Source organism: Argentina silus (genome assembly GCF_951799395.1).
Source record: "Argentina silus genome assembly, chromosome: 11".
Lineage (NCBI taxonomy): Eukaryota > Metazoa > Chordata > Actinopteri > Argentiniformes > Argentinidae > Argentina > Argentina silus.
In genome coordinates this window covers 15,512,026-15,537,832 of record NC_139665.1, presented here as the reverse complement: position 1 = coordinate 15,537,832, position 25,807 = coordinate 15,512,026, and the positions used below count along the sequence as shown (strand labels likewise).

At 46.4% G+C, this 25,807-nt stretch overlaps 3 protein-coding genes across 5 annotated transcripts; 1 reads left to right on the top strand and 2 right to left on the bottom strand.

Annotated features, from left to right (window-relative positions):
• Positions 1-1,011: 1,011 nt before the first annotated feature.
• On the bottom strand, positions 1,012-11,255 carry LOC310812306 (catenin beta-1-like). 2 transcript variants are annotated; one of them, XM_083680806.1, is made up of 17 exons: positions 11,132-11,255; positions 9,053-9,102; positions 7,316-7,522; positions 6,827-7,074; positions 6,288-6,526; positions 5,885-6,086; positions 5,598-5,742; positions 5,331-5,434; positions 5,025-5,159; positions 4,661-4,864; positions 4,322-4,480; positions 4,034-4,153; positions 3,657-3,807; positions 3,314-3,435; positions 3,074-3,134; positions 2,458-2,650; positions 1,012-2,032 (listed from the first exon to the last, which is right to left on the bottom strand). In XM_083680806.1, the coding sequence occupies exons 2-16, from the start codon at positions 9,063-9,065 to the stop codon at positions 2,463-2,465; spliced, it is 2,298 nt and encodes a 765-aa protein (XP_083536932.1). In that variant the 5' UTR covers positions 9,066-9,102; positions 11,132-11,255; the 3' UTR covers positions 1,012-2,032; positions 2,458-2,462. The 2 variants fall into 2 exon arrangements, with proteins under 2 accessions (XP_083536932.1, XP_083536933.1); XM_083680807.1 differs by lacking the exon at positions 11,132-11,255 and adding an exon at positions 10,924-10,945.
• Positions 11,256-14,265: 3,010 nt separating this feature from the next.
• On the top strand, positions 14,266-16,664 carry LOC310812572 (natterin-4-like; the record flags this gene model as incomplete). The annotated part of the gene is made up of 2 exons (XM_083681195.1): positions 14,266-14,521; positions 15,634-16,664. 2 exons carry the CDS (start codon positions 14,266-14,268, stop codon positions 16,662-16,664), a joined length of 1,287 nt encoding a protein of 428 aa, XP_083537321.1.
• A 1,851-nt stretch (positions 16,665-18,515) lies between these two features.
• On the bottom strand, positions 18,516-25,593 carry dync1li1 (dynein, cytoplasmic 1, light intermediate chain 1; the record flags this gene model as incomplete). Of its 2 annotated transcripts, none has more annotated exons than XM_083681134.1 (13): positions 18,516-20,181; positions 21,049-21,174; positions 21,257-21,344; positions 21,452-21,496; positions 21,743-21,802; positions 21,933-22,044; positions 22,210-22,345; positions 22,627-22,720; positions 22,927-23,078; positions 23,260-23,490; positions 23,703-23,819; positions 25,149-25,222; positions 25,490-25,593. In XM_083681134.1, 13 exons carry the CDS (start codon positions 25,591-25,593, stop codon positions 20,072-20,074), a joined length of 1,449 nt encoding a protein of 482 aa, XP_083537260.1. In that variant the 3' UTR covers positions 18,516-20,071. The 2 variants fall into 2 exon arrangements, with proteins under 2 accessions (XP_083537260.1, XP_083537261.1); XM_083681135.1 differs by having other exon boundaries at positions 21,049-21,171.
• Between the last annotated feature and the right edge of the window lie 214 nt (positions 25,594-25,807).

Sequence of the window (25,807 nt, the reverse complement as noted above, 5' to 3'; positions counted from 1 at the left end):
TTATAAATACAAAGGACTTATTCAGATTCCAATTATTTTTATGGGATCATTAAATTAGGTTACACAGCAATCTTTTCTGAAGTTCATTTGGTCTAATGAAAAGGCCCTTCCCACATTCCAATCATTGTCACCTATTTGATCACGTCCATTGTCCTAAAGCAGTCTTCATTAAGCGAAGCCACCTGTGGCATTTACATCTATTAAATATGTATTAGTGATTCACAGGACTATAACATTGGAACCAAATGTCCCAGGCAGATTAGTTTCCAAGCTCATGACCAAAAACGTACATACAATTTACCTGAGAATTTACCATAAGAAACATTACTTAGATTCTAAAGACATAACAACCTATCAGAAATCAAGCTATGAATTGCTCAAGGTTGCCATAACGATGAACACTGCATAGCTGCAGTATTCAACGTGGTAGAGCACAGCTGTCATAGGGTTAACACGTGGTCCTCCTGTGAAATGAAATGAAAAATGTCTGGAAGAAAATAAACCTAAGAATCAACAATAAAATCAGACCAAGTGCATAACATCAGCCACAAGTCCATCGTTGTCTGAGTTAATACTAAATAGTATTAATAGTAAATACAATACCTATATTGAGCGTGACAATATCTGGTGAAAACAGTTGCGCAAAGATTGACTGAGATTATACCAATAGCATCACGTTTTCTATTCTATTTAATTATTATCTGGCCTGTAGGGAGTTCACCTACTTCTCAAGCCCAGGAGAAGACACAGAAGCGGTCCCTCTTTTCATGATGCTCTCTGCTGTCCACCAAGGCCTGTGCTGTCCATGCAAACCCCCCTCCAACCCGACCCAGTAATCGTCGTCAATCATTTAATACAGTATCATTGCATTCAATATCGTATTCTTTATGCTGATTGTGCTCAAAAGAGAGCAGCATGATGAGTCTTCCTTTGAAAGGGTGCATTTGCTACAAAACAAGAGCTGGACAAATGATGTGATTTTTTTAAGAAACAAAACCAGGACACAATGGATGAAATAAAAGGCCATTTTATTATTCAGCCGTCATGTCATAATATCCATGTCTCCAAAATAAGCACAGCAGGCTACAACTGTTCCATATCATACCAACCTACCAGAGATAGATAGCATATAAAAACACTGTTTCAACACACTCCCTAGGATAGCATATAAAACATTGCTTGTTAGCATATGCACTATCAGACAACCAGTGATGGTAGCATACAAAAAACAGTTTGGTTAACCTACCAGTGTAGCATTATAAAACACTGTATCTGATAATAACACCCTCCCCCCGCCCCCCCCCAACCCCACCTTTAGAACAGTTGTAACACTTGACATATGTTATTATGCTTCAACAAGCACGTATAAGAATGCATTATAATTCCCCATTTCTGGTTCTGATATAAAAAACCTACACAATGTTACACTGTAGTCAAGAGTACGATTCAACTGATGATTAGTGTTCTAAACATTCCGTGATAAAGAGATATAGTAACTGAATAGAACATTACCACTATAACTTAACACTACATAACATACTTTAAAAAAAAAAGAGTTTACAAATGATTGGCAAATAAGAGGGGAAACAATAAGAATGGCTAGTTTTAAAGCAAGCTGGGTCAATAGAGTACCATAACAGACTTGAGGATTACAAAAAAAATAAAAATGAGAAAAAATAAGAAAAAGAAAACAGGCAAAAGGCCAAAACATGTTTGTGATTCCATCTTTAGATCCACCTCGTGTGCGCTCTCCTAGTTAGGCTTCCAGCTCCAAATCCTCCCCTGTCTCCACTCCACTCCTCCAACTCTTCATCCCTTGTTTCCCTCCCCCCTCCTCCAAATAAGAGTACTTCCTATGACGTTCCCGTGGTAACAAGCTCTCTGTGTGTTCATATGTCAGGCACTTTCAGAAATCCCAGCCCCCCCCCCCCCCCCCATCCCCTCTCTAGACCTTCAGCGACTCTACAGGCCAATCACAACGCAGCTTCAGACGATACAGACCAATCACAATGTAGAGTTATTCAGACTACAGCTGCAGAGAGAGGGGGAAAGAGAGAGAGAGGGGGGGGGGGGGGGGGGAGAGAGATCATACATAAGCGTATCTTCTCATACACAAACATATGCAGACTTGATGGAACACTCAGAACTAGAGAGAGGAGAGACTACAGGGTTCTCCCCAAACAATGTAAAAGTGGCTGGCGCTGTGCCTCTCTGTGAACTTGGCAGCGCCACTATGTAAACATTTCAAGACAAATTAAACAATATATTTAGTCATGATAGAATAACCATCTTTGATCGCGACATTGTTGTTAAAAACTGACGTTTTTTTCTGTCCTCTTTGCGCATTTTGACATGAATAAATGCGAGGCGCCATGCTGTTAAAAAATCCTGGGGAGAACCCTGGACTAGTCTGTGAAACAAAGATACGGTGTGTGTGTGTGTGTGTGTGTGTCTTACCTCTCCTACAGGTCAGTGTCGAACCAGGCCAGCTGGCTGCTGTCCATCAGGTCCTGGGAATGGCCGAGGTCGGGCAGGGTGTCTCCATGGTGCCCCAGGTCGGGGAGGGCATCGCCATGGTACTCTGCCCCCTCCATCATGGGGTCCAGCAGGGAGTCCTGGCCATAGGCCGCCGGGAAGGTGCGGTAGCCATCTGAGAGAGGAGAGGGGGGGGGGGGGGGGGGAGAGGGTCAAATTAAGTTTTATTTCACCAAAATGTCATTGTGAAAAGTTCACAACTAAGATTGTACACTTTGATGTACCGGGTGAACAAACAAGTAACAAGAACACATCAAGAAAAGGGAGGAGGGAAAAGGAAGGGAAGGAGGATAGAAGAGGAGAGCACTGCATCACCCACACTGGGACAACAACCCATGAGAAGTAAACATGTTATACTATCCTTCAGCTACAGTGAATGGAAGGTAGGAAGGAAGGAGGGAGGGAGGGAGTGGAGGTAGATAAGGCTAGGCTAGAGGGATGGAGGGAATAGCCTAGTCACTCACAAGGGAGGGAGGGAGGGATAGATAGAGAGATTAAATGCTACAATTACAAAGAAATTGGAACTATTCCCACTCACCATCCTGACGATAGCCCAGAGAATCTCCCTGAGTCCCCATATCCAGACCCAGGTCTCCAGGCTGAGAAGAGATTACAAAAATGAGCGTACATACAAAAACAAAGCAGTGGTGTTTACCCAAAAAATACAAAATATAGCAGCATATTGATATTTCCATGACATCAGTATGACCTTACTGTGAACCCAAATGAAGGATTCAAGTGAGTGAGTGTGTGTACGTAAGAGTGTGTGTGTGCGTACCTCGTTCCAGGCCATAGACTCTGTCCTGAAGAGGGAGCTGGTGAGCTCCACTGACAGTCGTTTCTTGTAGTCCTGTGGTTTGTCCTCCGACATGCGGAAGAGAACAGCCGCGGCGTATGTGGCTACAGAGGGGAGAAGACAGTGTTAACACGCTAACAGTCACATCTAGCCCACATCTGCCAAGAAACAAATGTACCTGCAAGTGTGTATAGCTTGTTGTTAGCCCTGTGTGTGTGTGTGTAAGCGTTTGTGCATATATATGTATGTATGTATTCACACCCACAACATTCTTCCAGTGAGTACTCTGTGTGTGTGTGTGTGTGTGTGTGTGTGTGTTACTCACCGACGCCCTCGTTGCGTGAGTGCAGCAGCTCTGTGAGTGGGGCGGTGGCCCCCTCTGCCTCGATGGCCTCGGCTGCCTCCTTGTCCTGAGCCAGCTCACACAGCACGCCTGCAGCCACGCGCTGGATGTTCTCTACTGGGGAGTACAGCAGCTGGGGGGGGGGGGGGGGGGAGGGGGCATTACTCTTTTCATCCATATGATTATACACCAGAGAGAAGTAGTTGTGACCAAAGGGGTCAAAAAAAGGTTGAGTTTCCTGATATTGAAGACCCTTCTGCTTGTTTATCAGTGAAATGGTAACAGGGTATTGCGCCTGTATAGAGGGTTAGAGTTAAGGGTGTGTGTGTGTGTGTGTGTGTGTGTGTGTGTGTGTTTACCTGTACGAAGAGTGGAATGGTGTTGAGTCCTCTGATGACGATCCTGTTGTGGACGTCTCTGGCCAGGATATGCAGGGCTCCTGAGCATCCCTCTACGATCTCCTCCATACGCACACCCTCCTGTGTTAACAAACACAGTTCACACACACGCGGATGGGGCTAGTGAGTGGGTGTGTGTGTGTGTGTGTGTGTGTGTGAGAGATAGAGAGCAAATGTATAAGACAGAAACTGTGTGTGTGCGTGCGCGAGTGTGTATGTATGTTTGTGTGTATGTATGTGCGCACTTACCACAAACTGCTGTTGGTTGCCCCCCATACTGGTGCGTCTCTGGGTGTCCTGGTGGGCTCTGACCAGCAGCTGGACCAACCGAGGGATGGCTCCCTGCTCCCGCAGGGCACTGTGATTGGCCGGGCAGAGTGCCAGGTTGCGGATCAGACCAACGGTGGCCTGGAGACGGGGAGGAAGAACACACTTTAGTTCGTAAAGGTCGGCAGAAGTTAGTGTGTGTGTGTGTGTGTGTGTGTGTGTGTGTGTGTGTGTGTGTGTGTAGACACAATTATAAGGGCAGGTCAGTGTGTATATTTGTATGGCTCCAGTGTGTGTGTGTGTGTGTGTGTGTGTGTGTACCTTGATGAGCGGCCAGTGTGAGGGTGGGTGGAGCAGCTTCACCACCACGGGCAGGCCGTAGTGCAGCCGCACGGCATTCTGGGCCATCTCGGCGTCCTGGTGTCGGGAGGTCAGGTGTCTCAGAGCGCAGACTGCCGGCTCTGTGATGTCCTCCCTGTCCCCTGCCCTCAGCACGGTACGCACCAACGCCTCAATACCCCCCACCTTACACACAATTAGAGAAGGTGTACAGGTTAGACACACACTGCAGACAAAAACACACTAAGACTAATATTAATTTGCATGTCCCTAACAAGAATAGTCTCTAGTCAGTATAACACACCCAGACACATACTGTGATAAATAGCTGTGTGTGTGTCTCTACCTGGCAGACCATCAGCTTGTTGCCGTAGTTGTTGCAGGTGAGGTTAGAGAGGATGCCAGCGGCACACGTCACCACGTTGATGTCATCAGAGCCCAGCAGCTGCACCAACGTCCCCAACAAACCCTCCATCGCCTCCTAGAGGGAGGGAGGGGGAGAGAGAGAGAGAGAGAGAGAGAGAGAGAAAGAATCAAGTCAGCTCAAGTTTGTGTGTGTACACAGTATGAGTAGTTTTTGTTGGTGTTTGCGGTGTGTGTAGATGTCTGGATGAGGTGTGTGTAGATGTTTACATGACAGGGGTGTGTGTACCTGTTTAGTGGCGGCGTCTGACAGGTTCCTGAGGGTCCAGAGACAGTTCTGGATGAGTCGCTGACTGGGGTCTGTCAGGTGGAGTCCCAACGCCTGCATGCCTCCTACACACACACACACACAAACACATTCCAATTCAAACAACACCGTATAGCAACCAACCAACAATAGCAAGCTACAGGAAAATATTTCAGCACTGTGTGCTTGAACCCCCTAGCAATGTTTTGATCTCATCTTCATTCGGTGTGTGTGTGTGTGTGTACCTACCGGCCTCCACTATAGCGGGCTTGTTGCTGGAGCAGACAGACAGGACTTTGAGCACTCGGCTGGTGGTCCACAGGAGCTTCTCGTAGGTGAACGTCCTCATGATGTTGACCAGAGCCTGGGGACCGCCGCTGGCCAGGATGATCAGCTGCAACACACACACGTTAGGGTGAGGTTGGCTAGCATGAACAGCAGGGTTCTCCCCCAGGATTTTTGAACAGTGCGGCACTGGATTGCATTATCAAAACCTGACAAAGAAAAAATACAGCGTGTATGTGTGTGTGTGTCACCTTGCTCTCCTGGTTGCCGTAGGCCAGTATCTGGAGACAGTCGGTGGTGATGGCCAGGAACTTGACATTGGTGTTGGCCAGCAGGGCCACCATCTTCTGCAGGCCCCCGGCCAGACGCACGGCCATCTTGGCCCCCTCCTGGTGCAGCAGCAGGTTGTGGAGAGTGGTGATGGCGTAGAACAACACAGAGTCCACTGGGGAGCTGGGGGCAACACACACATGGACACACACACACAGACAGAGGATGAACAATTAGGTCCCCTCCAGCACCTTGACAAGTGTAGGTGTTCGTCCTAATTCAAAGTTATCCAGCAGCTCCTTTCCCGTTGTGGTCCTCTCCTCTCCTCCCCTCCTTCCTCTCCTCCCCCCTCCTCTCCACCCCCCACCCACCCTCAGGTCTTACCCCAGCATCTTGACCAGGGCGGGTATGCCTCCAGACTTGAAGATGGCGAGGAGCCCCTCCCGGTGGTGGGAGAGGTTGTGCAGCGTGCCGGCGGAGCAGCGGGCTGTCTCCACGTCGGCCGTATTCTGCATCGCCCTGACGACCGCCGAAACCATCTGGGGCGAGCGCATCAGGGCGTGGCGGGACGCCTCCTTCTTGGACAGCTGGTGCACCATCACCGCCGCCTTGTTCACCACCACCTGGGGGACGGACGGACACACACACGGTTAGAACGCGCCGTCATAATTGGGCACTTCATATTTTCTGGTCCTCATCGCCCAGTAGCTTAGTGAGTCCTAGGACAAAGAGAGTCTCACAGTCTCAGATGGGGCGTGTGTGTGTGTGTGGGGCAGTGTGGATGGAAAAACGCTGTTTTTTCTAAGCATAAATTGTCCAAACTTCTGTATGACCTCTAATATAATTTAAATCATATGTGGATTCAAATAAAGCATTTTTATTTTCATTTATTTCTGTAATTGTGTGAGTGTGAGAGTGAGTACCTGGTCCTCGTCATTCAGCAGCTTGGTCAGTTCCGGTACGGCCCTCGTGGCGAGCTCGGCGTCGTCCTGGTAGTTGATCAGGTTGACCACGGCGTATTTCAGCATCTGAGACGGCTCGGCCAATCGCTGCACAGCCGAAGGGTGGGCCGTGTCCAACTGGGTGGGCATCTGCAGACCCTCCTCCAGCGTCTCAGGGAACATGGCGGCGCGGACGCGCTGGGCCCGAGTCATGGCGTACCCCTCCATGTCTGAGATAGGGAGAGGGGAGGAGAGGGTTAACTCAGGAGCTTCAGAGAAACTGTTGTTTGTGAAAGCAACAGTCAAATATAATGTTATATTAGTGGAAACAGTTTTACAAGTCTACAAAACATCACACTCTGTATACAGTCCTTTTTGCGTAGCATTAATGTAACTCAAACACGTGTGTGTGTGTGTACACCTGCATGTGTGTGTACCTGCATATGTGTGTGTGTGTGTGTGCGCGCGTACCTGCGGTCTCAGGGGTGAAGGGCTGGCTGAACTCCCAGTCGTAGAGGCCGTCGTCCTCCTCAGCTTCAGGGTTCCCCTTCCCGCTCAACGAGGGGGCCGAGGTGGTCACCCCTGATTGGATGCCAGAGTCCAGGTAGGACTGCTGCTGCCATTGGCTGACCGCCGCCTTGCTGTCTCCCATAGCCATGTCCAACTCCATCAGATCAGCTATGGTGGGGGAGACGGAGGAGAGATGAGACGGTAGAGAGAGAGAGAGAGAAAGGTGAGATGGTAGAAAGAGAGAGAAAGAAAGAAGAGAAGGCGAGATAAGAGTTAGAACACACCATCACAAAGGCATAGAGCACAAATGCCTTACGCCATAATATCAATGCCATTTAGCTGACACTTTTATCCAAAGCGACTTACAGTGAGTGCATACATTTCAGTATATATGGTCCCCACGGGAAACAAACCCACGACCTAAGCGTTGTTAGCGCCATGCTCTACCAACTGAGCCACAGAGGACCGTGTTACGACCAGCAGAACCATCAAACTAGAACTACGTATGAGAGACATCGTTTTCTTGTCTGTTTCACAGTGAAGCAGACCTATAAATAAGGGTCAGTGACCGAACTGTTGGCTAAGTGCTTCATTAAGACGCAGTGATCTTCTGCCAGATGCAGGTGTTGCATGGTGGTGTTTTCATTTGCTCGTGTTATGACTCTGTTCAGGTGCAGGCCACACACACATACACTGAAGCACCACTCTGACCTCCCTTTTTTTTTGGCCTCCATCCCCAGTGGAGGTCCAGCAGAGGGACCTCAAGGGGCAGCTGGAGAGGGCCAGAGAGTGATAGAGAAGGGCAGGGAGTGGCTGTGGTCCATGGACATGGGCCTTTTGCTATCAGGTTTAAAGCTCGGTGCATAGTAGAGGAAACTAAGTTTGTGTTCAGACAAAACAGCGTAATTGCGAACAAAACAAACTGTTCATTGGTTCGCCGAAGTCACTCTGGGAAGTCACCGCAGCCAGACTCCAGCCCACTACAGTCAAGAGGTTTTAGTGCATAATTTAATTGGCCAGGCGATTGTCCACACAATTTGTGTTCCCCTGTGATCACTGACAATACACTGCGCCTGTCTTGTCCTGTGACATCTTTTAATCTAACACAATGCCGCAAACAAAATGTCCCTCAGCAGCATAAAGTTTAGCTTATCTGTTGGCTTGGTATTGGAGTTTCTTTCCATAAAAATGGAATTCATAGGATCCACTGCGATTTGTGTATAAAGCCTTCTGCTGTATTGGAGATAGATAGATAGATACAAACTCAAAACATAAGTGCACAGACTATGCCCTGCTACATTCGTGGCAAACACAGAAGAAACTTTGCACGGACTGTTTGATAGAACCATGCCCGAGGCTTTAGGGGCTTTGCGCACTACAGAGCCAACCAGAACCATACTCTGCTGGCTCTGTTATGGTCCTTCTTATGTTGTCCTTTTGATGCACCTCGGAGGATGACTAACAAGGCCTGGTCAGCCCAGCTTGGTTCAGCTGTCTCTCTCTGTGTATTTAACTATCTATGTATCATTAACTATTTTTATTGTTGTTTTTACTGATTGTGCTTTTGTTTTACTGTTTAGTTATCTATCTATTATTGTTCTCCCCATGGAATGTAGTGTCCTTGAGTACTGAGAAAACCACTATACAAAATATGTGTATTATTATTATTGTGTATGAGAGGTTACAGGGGGTACTTACACTGGGTAGCCATCGTTCTCTCTCGCCCTCAGCCTGCACAGCTTCCAAATCTGTGAAGACAAGAGAACAGATTAGAGGCCAAAACTGAAACCAGGTCTGTGGTGGTGACTGTCGGTTACGCAGCCGTTCAAAGAAAACTATCATAACCGTTTCAATACATTGATTTGAGAATTGTAAAAGTTTTTGTTTTTTTCCCATATAGATGTACTTTACCCAATATCAGGAGTGTAAATTAATTATGACTATGTCTATCAATTGTTTTGCTACCATAATCTGTCTAACTATCAAACTGCTCCTCCTACCAAAGGGAGGGCATTTTGAAGGTGAGAGCTTTCAGTATTAAGTTCACTTTTTTATAACTTTTTGCGTTTAATGTGTGCACGTTTTATGCTAGATGTTCTTGCTTTCTGTTGAATAAACACATAACGTCTATTTAAAAACGTCGGATGTGTCTGGCTATTCATTAGCTATTTAGTAAGAGCAACAGCAGTCCACCACAAGGTTATTCTGGCTCTGTCATGCGGTAATGTGTCAATCAGGGGTCGCATTTGCTTTCGCATCGCCTTGATAGATTTCATCTGTATTCTAATCAAACAAACGGATATTTCATCAAGCTGCTGTCATATTTTCCGCCGCTGTTCACGGCAATTCGCGCTTGCCTTCAGAAACATGTTTTTCTCAACAACACCGCATGCTCCGGTAAAATGAGCATCGCGCGCTCAATTTGGGGTGTTGGAACATAATTGTGTTATTGATAAAACACTTAAGATTATCCTCTCGTCAACAGTGGCCTTTGTAAAATAACATAATATACTTAGATGTGAACAGTTGGAACTGGACGGTTATGACGATCCCAAAATCCCATGACCGTCACAGCCCTAGCTGAAATCTAAATCAGGAGCCCAAATCCCCGATTTCATATTCAAGGTCTCTCTGTGTATCTGACATCTGACCTGTAGTAGGTTATATCCCTGTCTACAGGGAATATACATATCAGATACACGCAGCAAGGTCTATATAGGAGACGTTAGCCCTAACGGCTTCAACCAAACACTACAGTCACGACTCCGAGCTAAGAAGATCCAGGCTGTGTAGCAAGCCTGAGTCCATCACCTGTAAGTTGCTGTGTCCTCTAACTACCTACAACAACATCACGGGAAATGCCCAGCCAGACAAGACTCCACCACCGCAAGCCGACAGGGGAGCGGAGCAGAGCAGCGGGTATTTCCAGGCCAGCCTGAGCACAATTCACCATTCAGCGGCACCGGAGATCAAAGGCATATTTCACCCCCACCCCTCCATCGCCCCCACCGCTAAGTTCCGACCTCGCAGCTAGCTACAGTTTCCTCCAGTGAGAAACTCCCCACCGCCGCCCCGCACTCGCATTTCACCCACGACTCCTCCTCTGAATTGAAGCTTGTAGAGGAATGTAGGTAAAAGGAGAGGGCCCATTGTTTGGGAAACAGTCAAGGCAGATTACCGTGTAACATGGTCGTATCGTGTCACATTAATTCGACATTTACTGGGGAGAAAAACACAACAGCAGTAGCTAACTAACTGACAATAACGTTCGGTATCCGCACAATCATTCACTAAAACAGTGCTGGCTACACAACATGCACAGGCTAAACCCATCGCAACAAATGTCAACATTAAAAGACAAATCAACCCGTGTTAGCAAGCTACTCACTTTGGCTGCCTGGCTAGTTATGTTAGCTCGCTAATACGCTAGCTACTCTCACAACATGGAATAGCTAAGCTACCACTATTTATCTAACAACCCCCCTATGCAAACTCATGAGTCGAACAGCTGAACAATCAGCTAGCGATATACATTTTCAAACCAAGGCATGATGAAAGTAGTGTTTTACATTGTCTGCACAGCGAAATCTTCATCTGGAAATGAAAGGTATGGAAAAGTAGATCTGTAGCAAAACCTTACGGAGAACGTTGGCTAACGTAGCCCTACCGTCCACAGCCCCCTCCCTTTCCACATCTTTACTCCACACCAGTGGGTAGCTAGGTAAATAATCAACCATCATAAATACGATTTACGGTGGCTGAGACTTATGAATTTACCTGAGTCGAAGGGGCTCCTCCGTTTTCTCTGTCAGAACGGGTTGTATTATTTCACTAGTTGACAAAATGAGCGAGAAACTGGTAGGTGAACCACCCGTTAAAATTCACTCCTGCTGCTTCGCCCTTAACTGATGCCTCCGCGAGCCGAACTTCAAGATGGCGACTGGATGAAAAAGCTGCCGCACTAAGAAATATAGACCGCTGTTTTAATCACATACATTTCTTACATTGACTATTTGGAACATTATATAGCACATTTATTTCACAGCTAATTGACATTGCATATTTTTGAATACTTAAACATTGGCCTTAATTTGTAACGCAGAAGAAGAGAGAGTTGCACGCGCAGGGACAGTGGAAAAGGGCGAGGTGCATTCATTAGATTGGAATGCGAGTATTATTATTTGATGAAAGGATTCAACAAATTGTGTGAAAAACTATCAGACACCTCAACACAGGCCTACACAATGTACGCAACAGCTCTGACAATTTAATTATCAAGTTACTGTGTGTGTGTGTGTGTGTGTGTGTGTGTGTGTGTGTGTGTGTGTGTGTGTGCGTGCGCGCGCGCGCGCGTGTGTGGGATGTTGATGGATAGTACTGAATGACGTTTAGCCTCATATCTCATTAGCATTTAAGCAGATTTCGGTGCAAATCGAATAAATCATGTTTCCAATCAAGCTGCTCATCAGCCTGCCACACAAACACACACACACACACACACACACACACACACACACACACACACACACACACACACACACACACACACACACACAGACTTCCAGTTAAGTGACCATGTAAAAGTAATTGCAGAATGACCATGTATGGCCATGTACAAAACAAGTGAACACTTGTTTTGAACATACAGTAAATATGCCTGAATCAGCCATTGATTTAAAGATAAAGGATAAAAACCTGCAGACACTCACTGTGGCCTCCGAGAACAAGAGCCTGACAGTCTTTTATAGACTATAGAAACACTCAGAAAGCACAGGAGCAGCCATACACTATGAAATGCATCAATGTGATGTAAGATGTAATGATGATGTAAGATGTAAATATAAATACAATTATACAAACAATCTAAAACAAGAAGAGAGTATTGTAAATGGAAAAATCGATGTATGAATAAGAGGAGGACACGTGTTGGAGGGCACGTGTTGGGGAGAGATATCAAGGCTCTCACTGTTATCAGAGGGGGATCGGTCCAAAACAAGGAAGTCAGATAAGTCTTAGTCGTGGCATTGAGGTGGGCGAGGGGTGGGGTGGGGGAATGTCATTGAGGGGGCAGGAGTGTGTGTGTGTGTGTGTGTGTGTGTGTGTGTGTGTGTGTGTGTGTGTGTGTGTGTGTGTGTGTGTGTGTGTGTGTTTGTGTTTGTGTGTGTGTGTGTGTGTGTGTGTGTGTGTGTGTGTGTGTGTGTGTGTATGTGTGTGTGTATTTTACTTTTTTACTCTACTATTTATACTGAAATTGTGTCATGTCTATTGTCTTGTGTCCCAAACATCGTCACTGTCCAACCGTCTCACTTATATTGTACTATGTCACTTATTGTCTTGTCCTACCTCATTGCACTACTGCGTATTTGTATTATTTGTATTATTTGTATTATTTGTATTTTGTATGCTGCATTGTCAAGGAACCGAGCCCAAGAATTGTACTCCCTGCACTCGTGCACGAGACGTAACAAATAAACTTGAACTTGAACTTGAACTTGAACTTGAACTTGCACTGACACAACAATAACATACAGGTGTGACCAAAGTTCTTACAGGATGTCAAATGTGTTTATTGGAATTTTATTACTGTTTCTAAGAACCACAATAAGGAAACTGGGAAAAGTAATTCAGTGCTTGTATCAGTTAAAACATCGGCTTAACTCACGTGGCCATGTGAGTGCACGTTTCATTGCACTACTGCGTATTTGTATTATTTGTATTATTTGTATTATTTGTATTGTATGCTGCATTGTCAAGGAACCAAGCCCAAGAATTGTACTCCCTGCACTCGTGTATGAGACGTAACAAATAAACTTGAACTTGAACTTGAACTTGTGTGTGTGTGTGTGTGCATGAGTGTGCATGTGCATGTGTGTGTGTGTGTGTGTGTGTGTGTGTGTGTGTCTGTGTGTGTGTCTGTGTGTGTGTCTGTGTCTGTGTGTGTAGAAGGGGTGAGGGGTGGGGGATGCGATAGGGCATTGGTATGGCATTGAAGGGGTCAGAGGAATTGTGTGTGTGTGTGTGTGTGTGTGAGTGTGTGTGTGTGTGTGTGTGTCTGTGTGTGTGTGTGGAGAGGTGAGGGGTGGGGGATGCGATGGGGTTTATTATCGTTTCTAAGAACCACAACAAGGAAAGTAATTCAGTGTGTGTGTGTGTGTGTGTGTGTGTGTGTGTGTGTGTGTGTGTATGTGTGTGTGTGCATGAGTGCATGTGTATGTGTGTGTGTGTGTGTGTGTGTGTGTGTGTGTGTGTGTATGTGGATCCATTGATTGTGTTCGGGCTCATTTAAAGCACTGACACAACAATAACATACAGGTGTGACCAAAGTTCTGACAGGATGTCAAATGTGTTTATTGGAGTTTGTTACTGTTTCTAAGAACCACAATAAGGAAACTGGGAAAAGTAATTCAGTGCCTGTATCAGTTAAAACATCAGCTTAATAATCTCAAGCCTAACTCACGTGGCCACGTGAGTGCACGTTTCTATCCTCAATAACAAGACAACAAATCAATAAAACACCCAATAATTAACAGAGAAACAAGTGTAACATTAAGCAGAAATCCTGGACTCACATGTTCTTCAGGTATAAATATAGCAGAGAGTCTGAGAGAGACAAACACACTCAAACCCCAAGCTGAAGAACAAGAAGCTGAGACTCTAACAGCAAAGGTGAGTGATTCTGAGAGGACATCTTTCACAGCACTGTTTCAGTGAGAACTTTGTCTTAGACTGAGATGGCTTTTTCACAATGCTAAATTCTTCAATCACTGTATGAAATCAAATATTGTTATCAAGCCTATTTCTTTGTGAAATTGTTTCTCTGTTATCTATCTGAGTTTTCGTTCCTCTTTGCTTTTCAGATGAGACTAGCAGTATTTGTCATCTGTACCTTCCTGCTGCAATGCACCCTCGGTATGGAGGAGCCCCTCGTAGAGGATCCTCATATGGAGAAGCCTCTCATGCAGGAGCTCCTGGTGGAGGAGAATCTCGTGGAGGAGCCCATTGTGCAGGAGCCCCTGGTGGAGGAGAATCTCGTGGTGGAGCCCCTCGTGCAGGAGAATCTTGTGGAGGAGCCCCTCGTGGAGGAGCCTCGTACGGAGGAGCCTCCAGAGCTCTCAGATGAGAAGCTCTCATACACTGTCACTCAGACCGTCGTCACCACAATGAAGGGTGAGTGCTGCTGTCTGGTGCATGAAAGGTGGCTTTACGCTGGTCCTAGTGACCACAGGAGCGCTCATTTCAGATTTTTACCAGTTCTAACACACCTGAGTGAACTAATCAACTAGTCATCACCCCTGTGTGTCCCCAGAACTATGATTAAAAGCCTTCCTTATGTTCATCATGCTATTGTGATACTGGCTGATCACAATTTAAACACCTATTTTGATGATATACTGTTATGTTGTCTCTATTAAAATGTAAGAAAGTCGGATTCATACAGTCTGGTGATAGATAAATAGATAGATAGATAGATCTTTTCAAACTTGTGTTTAGCAAGCAATTGTTGACAAATTAGATGACTAGATGATTAGATGATTAGATTAAATGACTGATTGTAAACCTTAACTCCCAATGGAAAGTATATAATACCATGTGTATCACTGTGAACAACTGACCAATACATTTCATGAGGACAATCAATTAACAATCAATGAACATGATGCAGATGTCAACATGTTTGTAAAACACAAGACAATACTGCCCTCTAGCGGTATAGTCCAGTTGTTCTCAAAAGAGATTCTTATTCTATGCCCTTCTGTAGTTTCTCCTCTATTACCTGTGTCCTCCTTCCTTCTGAAAACACATTGGAGGAGAGGATCCAAGGTTCCTCCCCTTAGATGTTCACCTCCAATGCGTTTTGAGAAGGAAGCGAAGAGACTAGAGATGACGCGAGAAATAGAGGAGAAACTATTGAGACGCAACAAATGAGTTCCCAAGAGATCCTCTAAAAGCAAGCAAGACCAGAAGCAAGACTTTAATAATGTTATATCTCATGGATGAACAATGGTTAATACAACTGTATTACTATGATAGTGAATATATAAAATTATCGAAAACATTTCATGTTTTTATGGGTGTCAAACTCAAACAATGACTTTTCAGCTAACTGTGTCTAAACATAAGTAAACGATTATTGTAAGTGCACAAGTAAACAATTATTGTTTACCTTAAGTTTAGACTGTTACAGTAGTTGAATTATCTGTTTTATTGGGTCCTGAGACCTTTTGAAAGAAACTAAAAGTTGGCCTCATGCCCCTGCTTTATGCCCCTCTCTCCTCCAGAAGATGCTCAGCCTGAAGACTCTCCCGCCTTGAGGAGTCATAGACGGCCCACCTTTGGAAACAACGCACACGTGAAATGGATCCAATGGTCTGGGACTCTGCCTAAGTGGGCTGTGAAGGTCTTTCACCCCACAGCCAAACGCTATGACTACATCTGCACCCCTGCCATTGGCTACGTGTATGCAACAGGATTTTACAATCCTTCATTCGGGCCCTACTGCTACTCTTCCTATGGTGCTGCAGTCGAGGCCCGTAGCCCCAGCTTTCATGTGCTGGTGAATGAGGAGAACCTGGAGCCTTTGAAATGGATGGCTGCATCCAGTTCACATAGACCACCCAACCCAATCAAAACACATACAAGCCATAACATTTTTGTTGGAATGTCTGTGCGAGGTTTAGGAACAGCTCACACCAGCTGCATAGATGTGACGTATGAAGGCGTCAACGTGAGGACAACCAGTGGTTATCAGCTGCTGTCACTCAACACAAACCGGTACAACCAGAGAATGTATGACTTTGTGTATCACGCAGACCAGAAGGCCACCATCTCTGAGCCTCCGGTGGTGCTGGGGCAGTATGTAGTCTCCAACCACAACTGCCACGTGGTGCAGCAGACTGTCCAGCTTCAGGAGAGCACAGAGAGGCAGAGCGTCTGGGAGACCAGGGTGTCCAACTCCCTGACCACCTCCAGCTCCATGTATGTAGGCATCCCTCTCCTCTCAGCCTCTGAGGGGGTGGGCTACACCGCCGAGAAAACCTACACCAACGGCAACTCTGTGATCGAGACCCTCAACCTGTCCCTCACCGCCACCGCCCTGATCCCTCCCAACCACTCCTGCACCATCAAGATGGTGGGGAAGAGGTACAAGTTCAACATCCCCTTCACCGCACACCTCGACAAGCAGTACTCCAATGGTGACGTCTACACCACCAGAGTGACTGGGTTGTACCACGGCGTGCAGGTGGGGGAAATACAGGGGTCGGCGCAACGCTGTCAGCCAATCCCCAGCGCCCAGGCCTGTAGAAGCTAGATAGGACGCGGCTGATTGGGCCAACTCTAAGAGATGAATGCACAGGCCTTCTGTTAACTAGAGCCGAGACAGAGAGGGCTTGTTGTGTGTACAGTATCAGTAATATGAGTGCAATGATCTATATTGTTTTGATCTATCCGACCATATAGATTATGATGCTTTCAGTAATCAATGAGTGTTTTATATTTTTGGATTTCTTCTTTGGTGCTCCTGTAAAGATTTGAATCTTATGTTGAGAATATTCTGTACAGATCTTGTGAATGAAAAACCTGAAATTGTTGTGTTACCTTAGTCAACATGAGAACAATAAGGTCTTTCAATAAACCAATTGATATTGCCAAGATACCTGTGTGGCGAGTGTTATTAAAACTCTTACTGATGTGACACATTCCACACATTTATTCTATTTTACCTTTATGTATCAAAATACTTCTTTCTCAAGGTAGACCTGGCGATATTACTCCTTTCAATCTCACCAGTGTAGTTAAATATCCTGACATGAAGATGAATAAAGGGGAATGTTTGAAGAATTCTACAGATAGAAATAGATCTGACACGATTAACTACAGTGTGACGTAGAAGAATGTCTGTTCTACATGACATATTTCTATCTGAACGATCTGATATGTTCCACCTCCTGAAAGACCCTTTTCTAAAATCTGATTCTCCAGCCTTCTTGTCCCTGAAGTGTGCAAGTCTTATTCACTATCCATTTTCTACTCTCAATACAGTCAACAACATCAGATGTGTTTAAGTGTTGGCTAGAAAGAGGGAGTTTCTTTCCAGGACATTTCTTAGACAATTCCTTTTAGGGGGAGTGCACACTTAGGAGGTTAGGGAAGAGAATCAGAATATAGCACCAGTTTCGATTCACTGTCTATCTAGAAACAACCCACAGGCCCCACTACCTAGACACCTGTGTAGGTATGAGACTATTGGATAGGTACAGTAGAAATAAAGAATTGAACGTATTGGAGGAATATTTTAGAAATTCCACAGTGAATGTGTGTCTCATTGACTCTTTACAATAGGGGATGGGGTACAGTTTGATGTGGTGAATGAGTGTCAATTTCATCATTTCCTTTAGAAGTTGGACAAGTCCTATAGAACTGGCAGTCCTAAAGGGCATATCATATTTATGTTAATTATTGTAAGACTGCAGTCAATCACCATAGTAGGTGGTAAAAACATCCTCTTAAAAAAATGTTTTGGATTATGAAAATGGTATACACCCATAGGGATTTATTGTACAAATGTTGGTGAGAAAAAAAAGAACAAAAGATTATTAGAGGACAATAATCTGATACCTAAAACATGTGGATTATCCTCTAATAATGATTCTGTCATATTTTCATGTTGATATCTCACAGTGCTAACATTTGACATGCTTAACTTTTGCTTTTTTTTGGTAGCTTTGAGAACAAAGACAGCGTACTAATCATGTGTGACACCATCAAAGAAACTATACAATTCAGTAATTCCTACATGAAAACAAAGCAGGTGACAGAGTTCCTACTTTACAGTTAAAGAGAGAGAGAGAGAGAATAAATAAAGTAGGACACATGGGGTTGAATCCGAATAAATACACCTTTAATTGGCTGATTACAGACCTGGTAATACAAACGCCACCACAGAGCTCTGAAATAACAGGACCAATCAGATTACAGCGAGACGATGACTGTACATTCTTCACGTGACCACCCAACCCACCCAACCCCCCCCCACCCCCTGTAACTACGGAGTTGTATCACTAGCGATCCTATCTGTACAAATAAAGCTCAACTACCCCCCCCCCCCCTCCCCTCCCCTCTCCTCTCCTCTCCTCCCCCACCCATCCCAACCCAACCTCCTTTCAGTGCACAGTCTGTATCTACAAGTTAGAGCAGCATCATAGAGAGAGTTTGGTCGAACTCAGAGATGGACGCCATATTGCTGCCTCTCTGGCCATTCCGTTCATGATTAGTGTTCGGATTCGTGTTCAGCTTCTCGTACCTCAGTAAGTCAATTTGGTGGGTGAGAATACCACACTATGAAAGTCCATACGTCCAAAAACGGCAGAATGTAAACAGAACTGGAGACACTTTTTTTTTGACACGGGCATCAGCGTCACGGTTGCTAGCAGAAGTCAACCTCAGCGGTTGCTAAGGGAACGGTAAAAATGTTCTGATTTGCCCCAAGGTTTACTTAGCTTTCCAGATGACCTAAATTGAGTAATTTAATTGAGTTTACCATTAATTAGTTACTGCTGGGATTGCTAGCAACTGTAATCTCATGTTCATGTTCCTGATCCCTATGGCCCGGGAGGCGCCAACATGGTTGACATGGAATTATGTGATGTCATAATCTACCTACAGTACAAGCAGCATCATGCTTTTGGGCTGAAACCGCAAACACCAAAGTCTCTCTATGATTGACTCTTGGTCAGTTTAACTCTCTGCAACCCTAAGCACGCATACACAAACACACACACACACGCACGCACACGCACGCACGCACGCACGCATGCCAGCAGCAGGGATAATACTGGTAGGTTCATCCATATAGTGCATTAATCCATTTTGCTGGAGACTGACCCGAAGCTAACAAGAGGAAGTCCCTCTCACTTTCTCTCTCCTTCTAGCCCTCTCACTTTCTCTCCACCCCTCTCATTTTCTCTCTCTCTCTCTCCTTCTGTCCTTTTCACTTACTCTGTGTCCCTCTCTCTCTATCCCACCCTCCTGTCTACAAGACTACTGACACACACACACGCGCGCACACACGCACACGCACGCACGCACGCACGCACACGCACACACACACACACACACACACACCCACCCACATCCACACCCCAGCCATTACTACAGTACGCACTACGCGAGTATGCCTAACTCCACAAGCACCCTTGAACATCTCCTGTAGTACAAAGACTAACCCCACCACCCCATCTGGTGAATGGGTAAAACACTTCTCCTTTCTCTCATTCTCTGTCTCCTTTTCCCTCTCAGTCTCTCCCTCACCCCCTCCTTCTCCCCACCCCTCCCTCCCTCTCTCTCTCTCTCTCTGTAGTGATAAAAACAGCCCAGTAGGTAACAAGTATAGAGGTCGTCCCCTGACACAGCAGCCTGACGTTCAGCTCTGCAACACAGTGAATGAGGGGTGGGAGAGAGAGGGAGGGATGGAGGGAGGGAGGGAGAGAGCAGGAGGAAGACAGTGCAGCAGGTACAGTATGATATGGGGATGAGGGGTGAAATCTCTTTAGAGTGGAGAGTGAGTGTCTCCTCGTCATACTCACTCACTCACTCCCTCCCTCCCTCTCTCTCCCTCTCTCTCCCTCCCTCTCTCTCTCTCTCTGTGTGTGACGGGGGAAGTGTGAGGAGGGCGAGAAGAGGGGGTGAGGAGGGGTGAGGAAAGAGGAGGCCTCCTCTTCATGTATCCTGGCTGTCGGCGGCGGTCTCATTGGGGGTCTCCGTATCTGTCTCTCTGCTCGAGATCCTGTCCAGCTCCGCCTGGACATCACTTAGACCCAGCTTGGAACCTACGGAGAACACACACACACACACACACACACACGCACACACGCACACACGCACACACGCACACACGCACACACATCAATGTGACACATCATTGAAGCTACAGTCACACACGTCAATATGACCCATTATTGAACCCTCACACACACACACACACGGTAATGCATGGTAGCAAACACCCTCACATCCATAGAGCCCAGAGGAGAGAGTCAGAAGTGATGCAGCCTGCATGCGAGGGGATGGGGGGATGGGGGGGGAGAGGGGCGGGGGGGCTGATGCAAGGCAACGGTCACAGAACAGAAGTCAGGGGTGAAGGTGGGGGGTCAGGGGTCAGTCGGGGGGGGTGGGGTGGGGGGGGAGTGCAGAGAGGACAGGATGCTGTAAGAATGCTTAAGAACTTCACACACACCTTAACGTGGCCAGCATCCTCTGCCTGACACACATACATACACACGTTGTGAATTATGGTCAGAATGTGAATGTCACAATCACACACACACAAGCGCACTGTGAATCACATTCGAATGAGAATATCACACACACACACATACACACACACAAACACACAGTGGTATGAGGTGAGAGTTCAAAGGTGTGTGTGTGTGTGTTTGCGTGTGTGTGTCTGTATGTGTGTATGTGTGTATGTGTGTGTGGAACATGCGATTAGCCACTACCACACTGTTTACCATGTGCGAATTCAGAGTTCTGGAAGACAGGACAGAGGGGACAGAGTGAAGGAGAGAAGAGCACTGAAAAAACCCCACTGACCTCTAACCCCACCTACTGTGTTCTAGAGTCTAATATACCTCACCACTGTGTGAGCGTGCTTGTTGTGTGTGTACACGCATGTATGTGTGTGTGTCTCCTACCTGACTTGCGTACGGTCCCTGGTGTGTTGTTACCGCCGCCTGGCGTCCCTGGCCCCCCTGCTCCAGCCTTCTTGGTCAGCAGACTGTTGAAGAAGTTAGCCAGCACCCCCTCACTGGTCTGACCTGCTAGAGAAAGAGAGAGAACAGAGAGAGTGACACAGACACAGACACAGACACAGACACAGACACAGACCAGTAACGTCGGTACCTGATTGGGGCATGGCGTTTGCTACGTTGGCCGCCGCTGATCGATTACTTGTCCTGGGAGAACCACTCGGAGCTCTGCTGGTTGGGTCCTATGAGAGACAGAGGAGGTTACACACGCACGCGCACACGCGCACGCGCACGCGCACACACACACACACACACACACACACACACACACACAGTTACGGATACTCACCCCTGGTCGTCCTGCAGCCACAGGAGGCTGTTTGGAGAGCAGTGACTGAAACCAAACACACACACACACACACACACACACACATCAGAATGCCATACAGACAACACAGATGCATACAGACATTGTTTAAGCAGCAGTTAACAGTTAAGCAACAGTTAAGCAACAGTTAATTTACACACACACACACACACACACACACACACACACACACACACACACACACACACACACACACACACACACACACACACACACACACACACACACACACACACACACACACACACACACCTGCAGCTTCACCAGAAACATCTGGTCGTCTTCAGCCTGGATCTCCTTCTCATGGACAAACTGCAGAGCAAGAGGATGGATGGTAAATAGAGAGAGAGAGGGATTAGGCCTTTTCTCTCTCTCTCTCTCTTTCAACATGACAGAAAAGGCGGTCTGGGTGAAAACAGAGAGAGAGAGAGAGAGAGCATACCTTTCTGACTGGGGGTTTGACTATTACTTCCTCAAAGTTGTCTTCTGCTTTCAGTGTCTGGAAGTTCTCATGCAAGATGGAGATCTTCTTCTCATTGTCCCAGCCTGACGGACTGAGAGAGGATTTAGGTTAGATCTGGAGAAGGGCTGGGTTTGTACTGGACTAGACCTGGGTTTGGAATGGGTCAGGAATGGTTAAGACCTGACACAGTGCACAGGATCAACAAACTCTCACATGCACGCATGCACGTACGTACGTACGCACACACATGACTTACATGAAGACTGCGTCTCTCTCCACCACCTGAGCAGGGCATTGGAAGGGGAAGCCATAGAGTCGGTGAACCAGGTATTTATACAGGATATCCAGGTTCTTCAGCTCCTTCACCGACGTGTAGAGCAGAGATGCTCCGTCTGACACCGCAGTCAAGGACAACACAGTTTCACTGAACTAACTTAACTGTACACGAGGCAGCCACAGGGAAACTGCAACAGGGGAACCGCCATGTTGGCTCAAGCTTGTCTCAATGACTTTAACTCTATATGGGGCAGCCACAGGGAAACTGCAACAGGGACTCATATGAGCAAAGTGATTCTATTTTGAGTAAAATGCCTCTTTAATACACTACAGGCAGAGAGGTAGGTGGTGTTGGAAGGTTAAAAGGTTGAGGTGTCAGAGGTCAGCTGAAGGATACACTGCAGACAGAATTGTCTAATGTGTGACTGGATGAAGTCCAGGTGTTCGTCTTTGTAGTCGTGTTCCTTCTCCAGGGTACTGATGGCATCACACTGAGGACACACACACACACACACACACACACACACACACACACACACACACACACACACACACACACACACACAATTACTTTCCCCAGAGTTTGTTGTGGTTCTTAGAAACGAGTGGTACATGAGAACAACTGTGTGTGTGTGATGAAAACAGAACACAACCATTGGCCAGCAAGGTGAAAGAGATAGAGTGTGTGTGTGTGTACCTTGGTGCAGACTACCACCATAGGTATGCCCAGGTTGTGTGTGAGTGTGTTCTCTCCGAGTGGCAACAGAACGCTCTCCTCTTCTTCAGTTCTCCTCTGAGGGGTGCCCTCCTCACTGCCTGGCTCCACATACTCCTGAAACTGCTTTACCACTGTCACACACACACACACACACACACACACACACACTTCAGCTGTTAAGTGCCATTTGGTAGTTGTGTTACTATGTTAACTCACATCTGTGTGTACATGTGTGTGTGTGTATATATATATATATATATATATATATATATATATATATATATATATATATATATATATATATATACTCACGTCTGTGCTCCAGCTCCCTCAGTGTTTCCGGGGTGACCCGGAGCTTGTCAATGTGTTCCCTAGCAACGGCAGCCCACTTCTGCAGAGAGTCCAGAGCATTCCACGGCCGCGACATATCCACGGTTACCAATAGCAATGAGTCCCCTACGGAATCGACGGGCACAGCGACACCCTGCAGACCCTTATGGTAGAGGTCTCCATCTAACACCCACGCATTACACCTGGTCTGGTCTGGAATACACACACACACACACACACACACACACACGCGCGCACACACACACACACACACACACACACACACACACACACACACACACACACACACACACACACACACACACACACACACACACACAGACAGACAGTTTTAGTTTTACTTCCTGGTGAAAAGCTGTTTGAGTGAATGGCTGATCTGTGAGAGGAGAGCTGTGATTGGTTACCGTCAATGTCATCATCGTGGACACTGAAGTACAGATATTCCAGGCCACGCCCTTTCATGTACTCCTCAACACCCTGTAGCTTAGCAACCAGGGTGGTCTTCCCTGAACCCACCTCACCTGCACACACACACACAGAGCAGAAAGTAATACAGGTATTCAAAAACAGTATAAACATGATCAAACACAGTTATTGAAATGCTGACAGATGAAAACCCTACAGAGTTAGCAATCCCACTATCTGGGGAAGAAACATATCTTTTAAAACCCTTTTAGTGTATATCTAACTTATTACCAACGGTCCTCTGTGGCTCAGTTGGTAGAGCATGGCGCTAGCAACGCTTAGGTTGTGGGTTTGATTCCTGCCGGGACCGTATATACTGAAATGTATGCACTCACTGCAATGTAAGTCACTTTGGATAAAAGCGTCAGCTAAAATTGCATATATTATATTACTATCAACAATATGACTGATCTGGGCCCTGTTGAACAGAGTTCTTTGTCAGGAAACTTTGAATGGGCAGTCATGCCAGCCAAGACTATATATCACTTCTATATCTGCAACAAACTGGCCGTCACATCCGTCTACAACACCTTCTGCTCCAGCTGTAACCCCCACTAACCACAACCACACCCCTAATAACATCGCACACGATTCGCTCTTGTTTAAATATTGATTCATTTACAGTCACCTGACAGATCCTGGCCACCCCATGCCATGTATTGGCACACTCGTTTCTGAATGTACAGTCGATAACAGCTTCATTAGCTCGCTGCCTGTTTCTTTCGCCACACTAACGAGAAGAGATTGCTGATTGTTGAGAACATATTGCTAAGATTAATGAGAGGGCCGCCCGAGAATAATAAACATTGATTTCAATGACAGTAAACGGACAGACAGCCACGGGCAGAATGGCACAGCCATAATAGTTGCTACAATGATTAGCCTTCATCAACTAGCATCGGATTATCCCCGGTGTGGTTACCGGGGCGGATGCGGGTGACAGTGAGATCCGACCTAAGCACGCGGACCGAAACAGGGTGGCACCCCGTTGTCACGGTGCTGCGCGGTGGATGGATGACATAGCCAATAACACTGCCGTCGAGTAAGCTTACATAAACAAACACCGGCTCGTCCTAAAAGCCTCATCTCAAGGCGACACAAAGCGATGACTTGCACTGCATCCGTGCGTCCATGATTTTAATCGGAGGCGACAGGGTGCAATCGACGCTTATAATGCGTTTTTACTAGAGTCATAGCCTACTACTTACTCATCAGAATAGCAGCCCTGGCCTTGGCCTTAGTAATGCACAGGCAAAATAGCTGTAAATCATTCGCTGCATCTCCCTAGCCGGCTGACAGGTGCATGGACAGTTAGCTAATAAAGCAAGCCTTATAACGGAGATACTGGATAGCTACAGGATAGCCCAGGAGAAAGAGATACCCACCCATGACGAGGACATTCTTTCCCGATGGTAGTTTTGATCTTGAGTGCGTCGATACTTCGCTCAGGATAGACGACCTGCAAAGAGAACAGTCCGTTAGCAAACGTTTATAGCTAGTAGTGGCTAAATCTGATAGATCAGGCCAATTGGCACAAGTAGCTAGCACTGCTTCATTGTCAGTCACCATTCATACAATGAGGCTAGTACCACTGCACTGGCAATCTGCTTCTGCTAGCCGCTAGCTAGCTGTCAAACCATGGTCGAGGTGCATCAGCATTTGGACAACTGGCGCTATGCGTCTCGAACCGAATCATAATAAATGGACAAATGTCAATTGCGCCCACCATAAGTTCTGTCCATCCTCGTCCTCTGAGTTGGTGTTTTCCAGTGTGCTGTTATGTCCAGTAGAGTTGGAGGATAATAATGCACTCCTCCCTGTAGTCGCCATCTTCGCAGGCTTGTCAACCAACAAAGCGCCCGGATGTAACGCACAAGAGTCCGACGGGGCGTGGTCGGGCTGCACAATGCGGGACGGTATACCACCACAACAGACAAACAAATTAGGCCTAATCAATTCGGCCTAACAACACATGGAGGCCTAACAAATCTGAGCAAACTGCAGAACATCAGTGGAAGACATATGGAAGGACCGTTTAAAATTA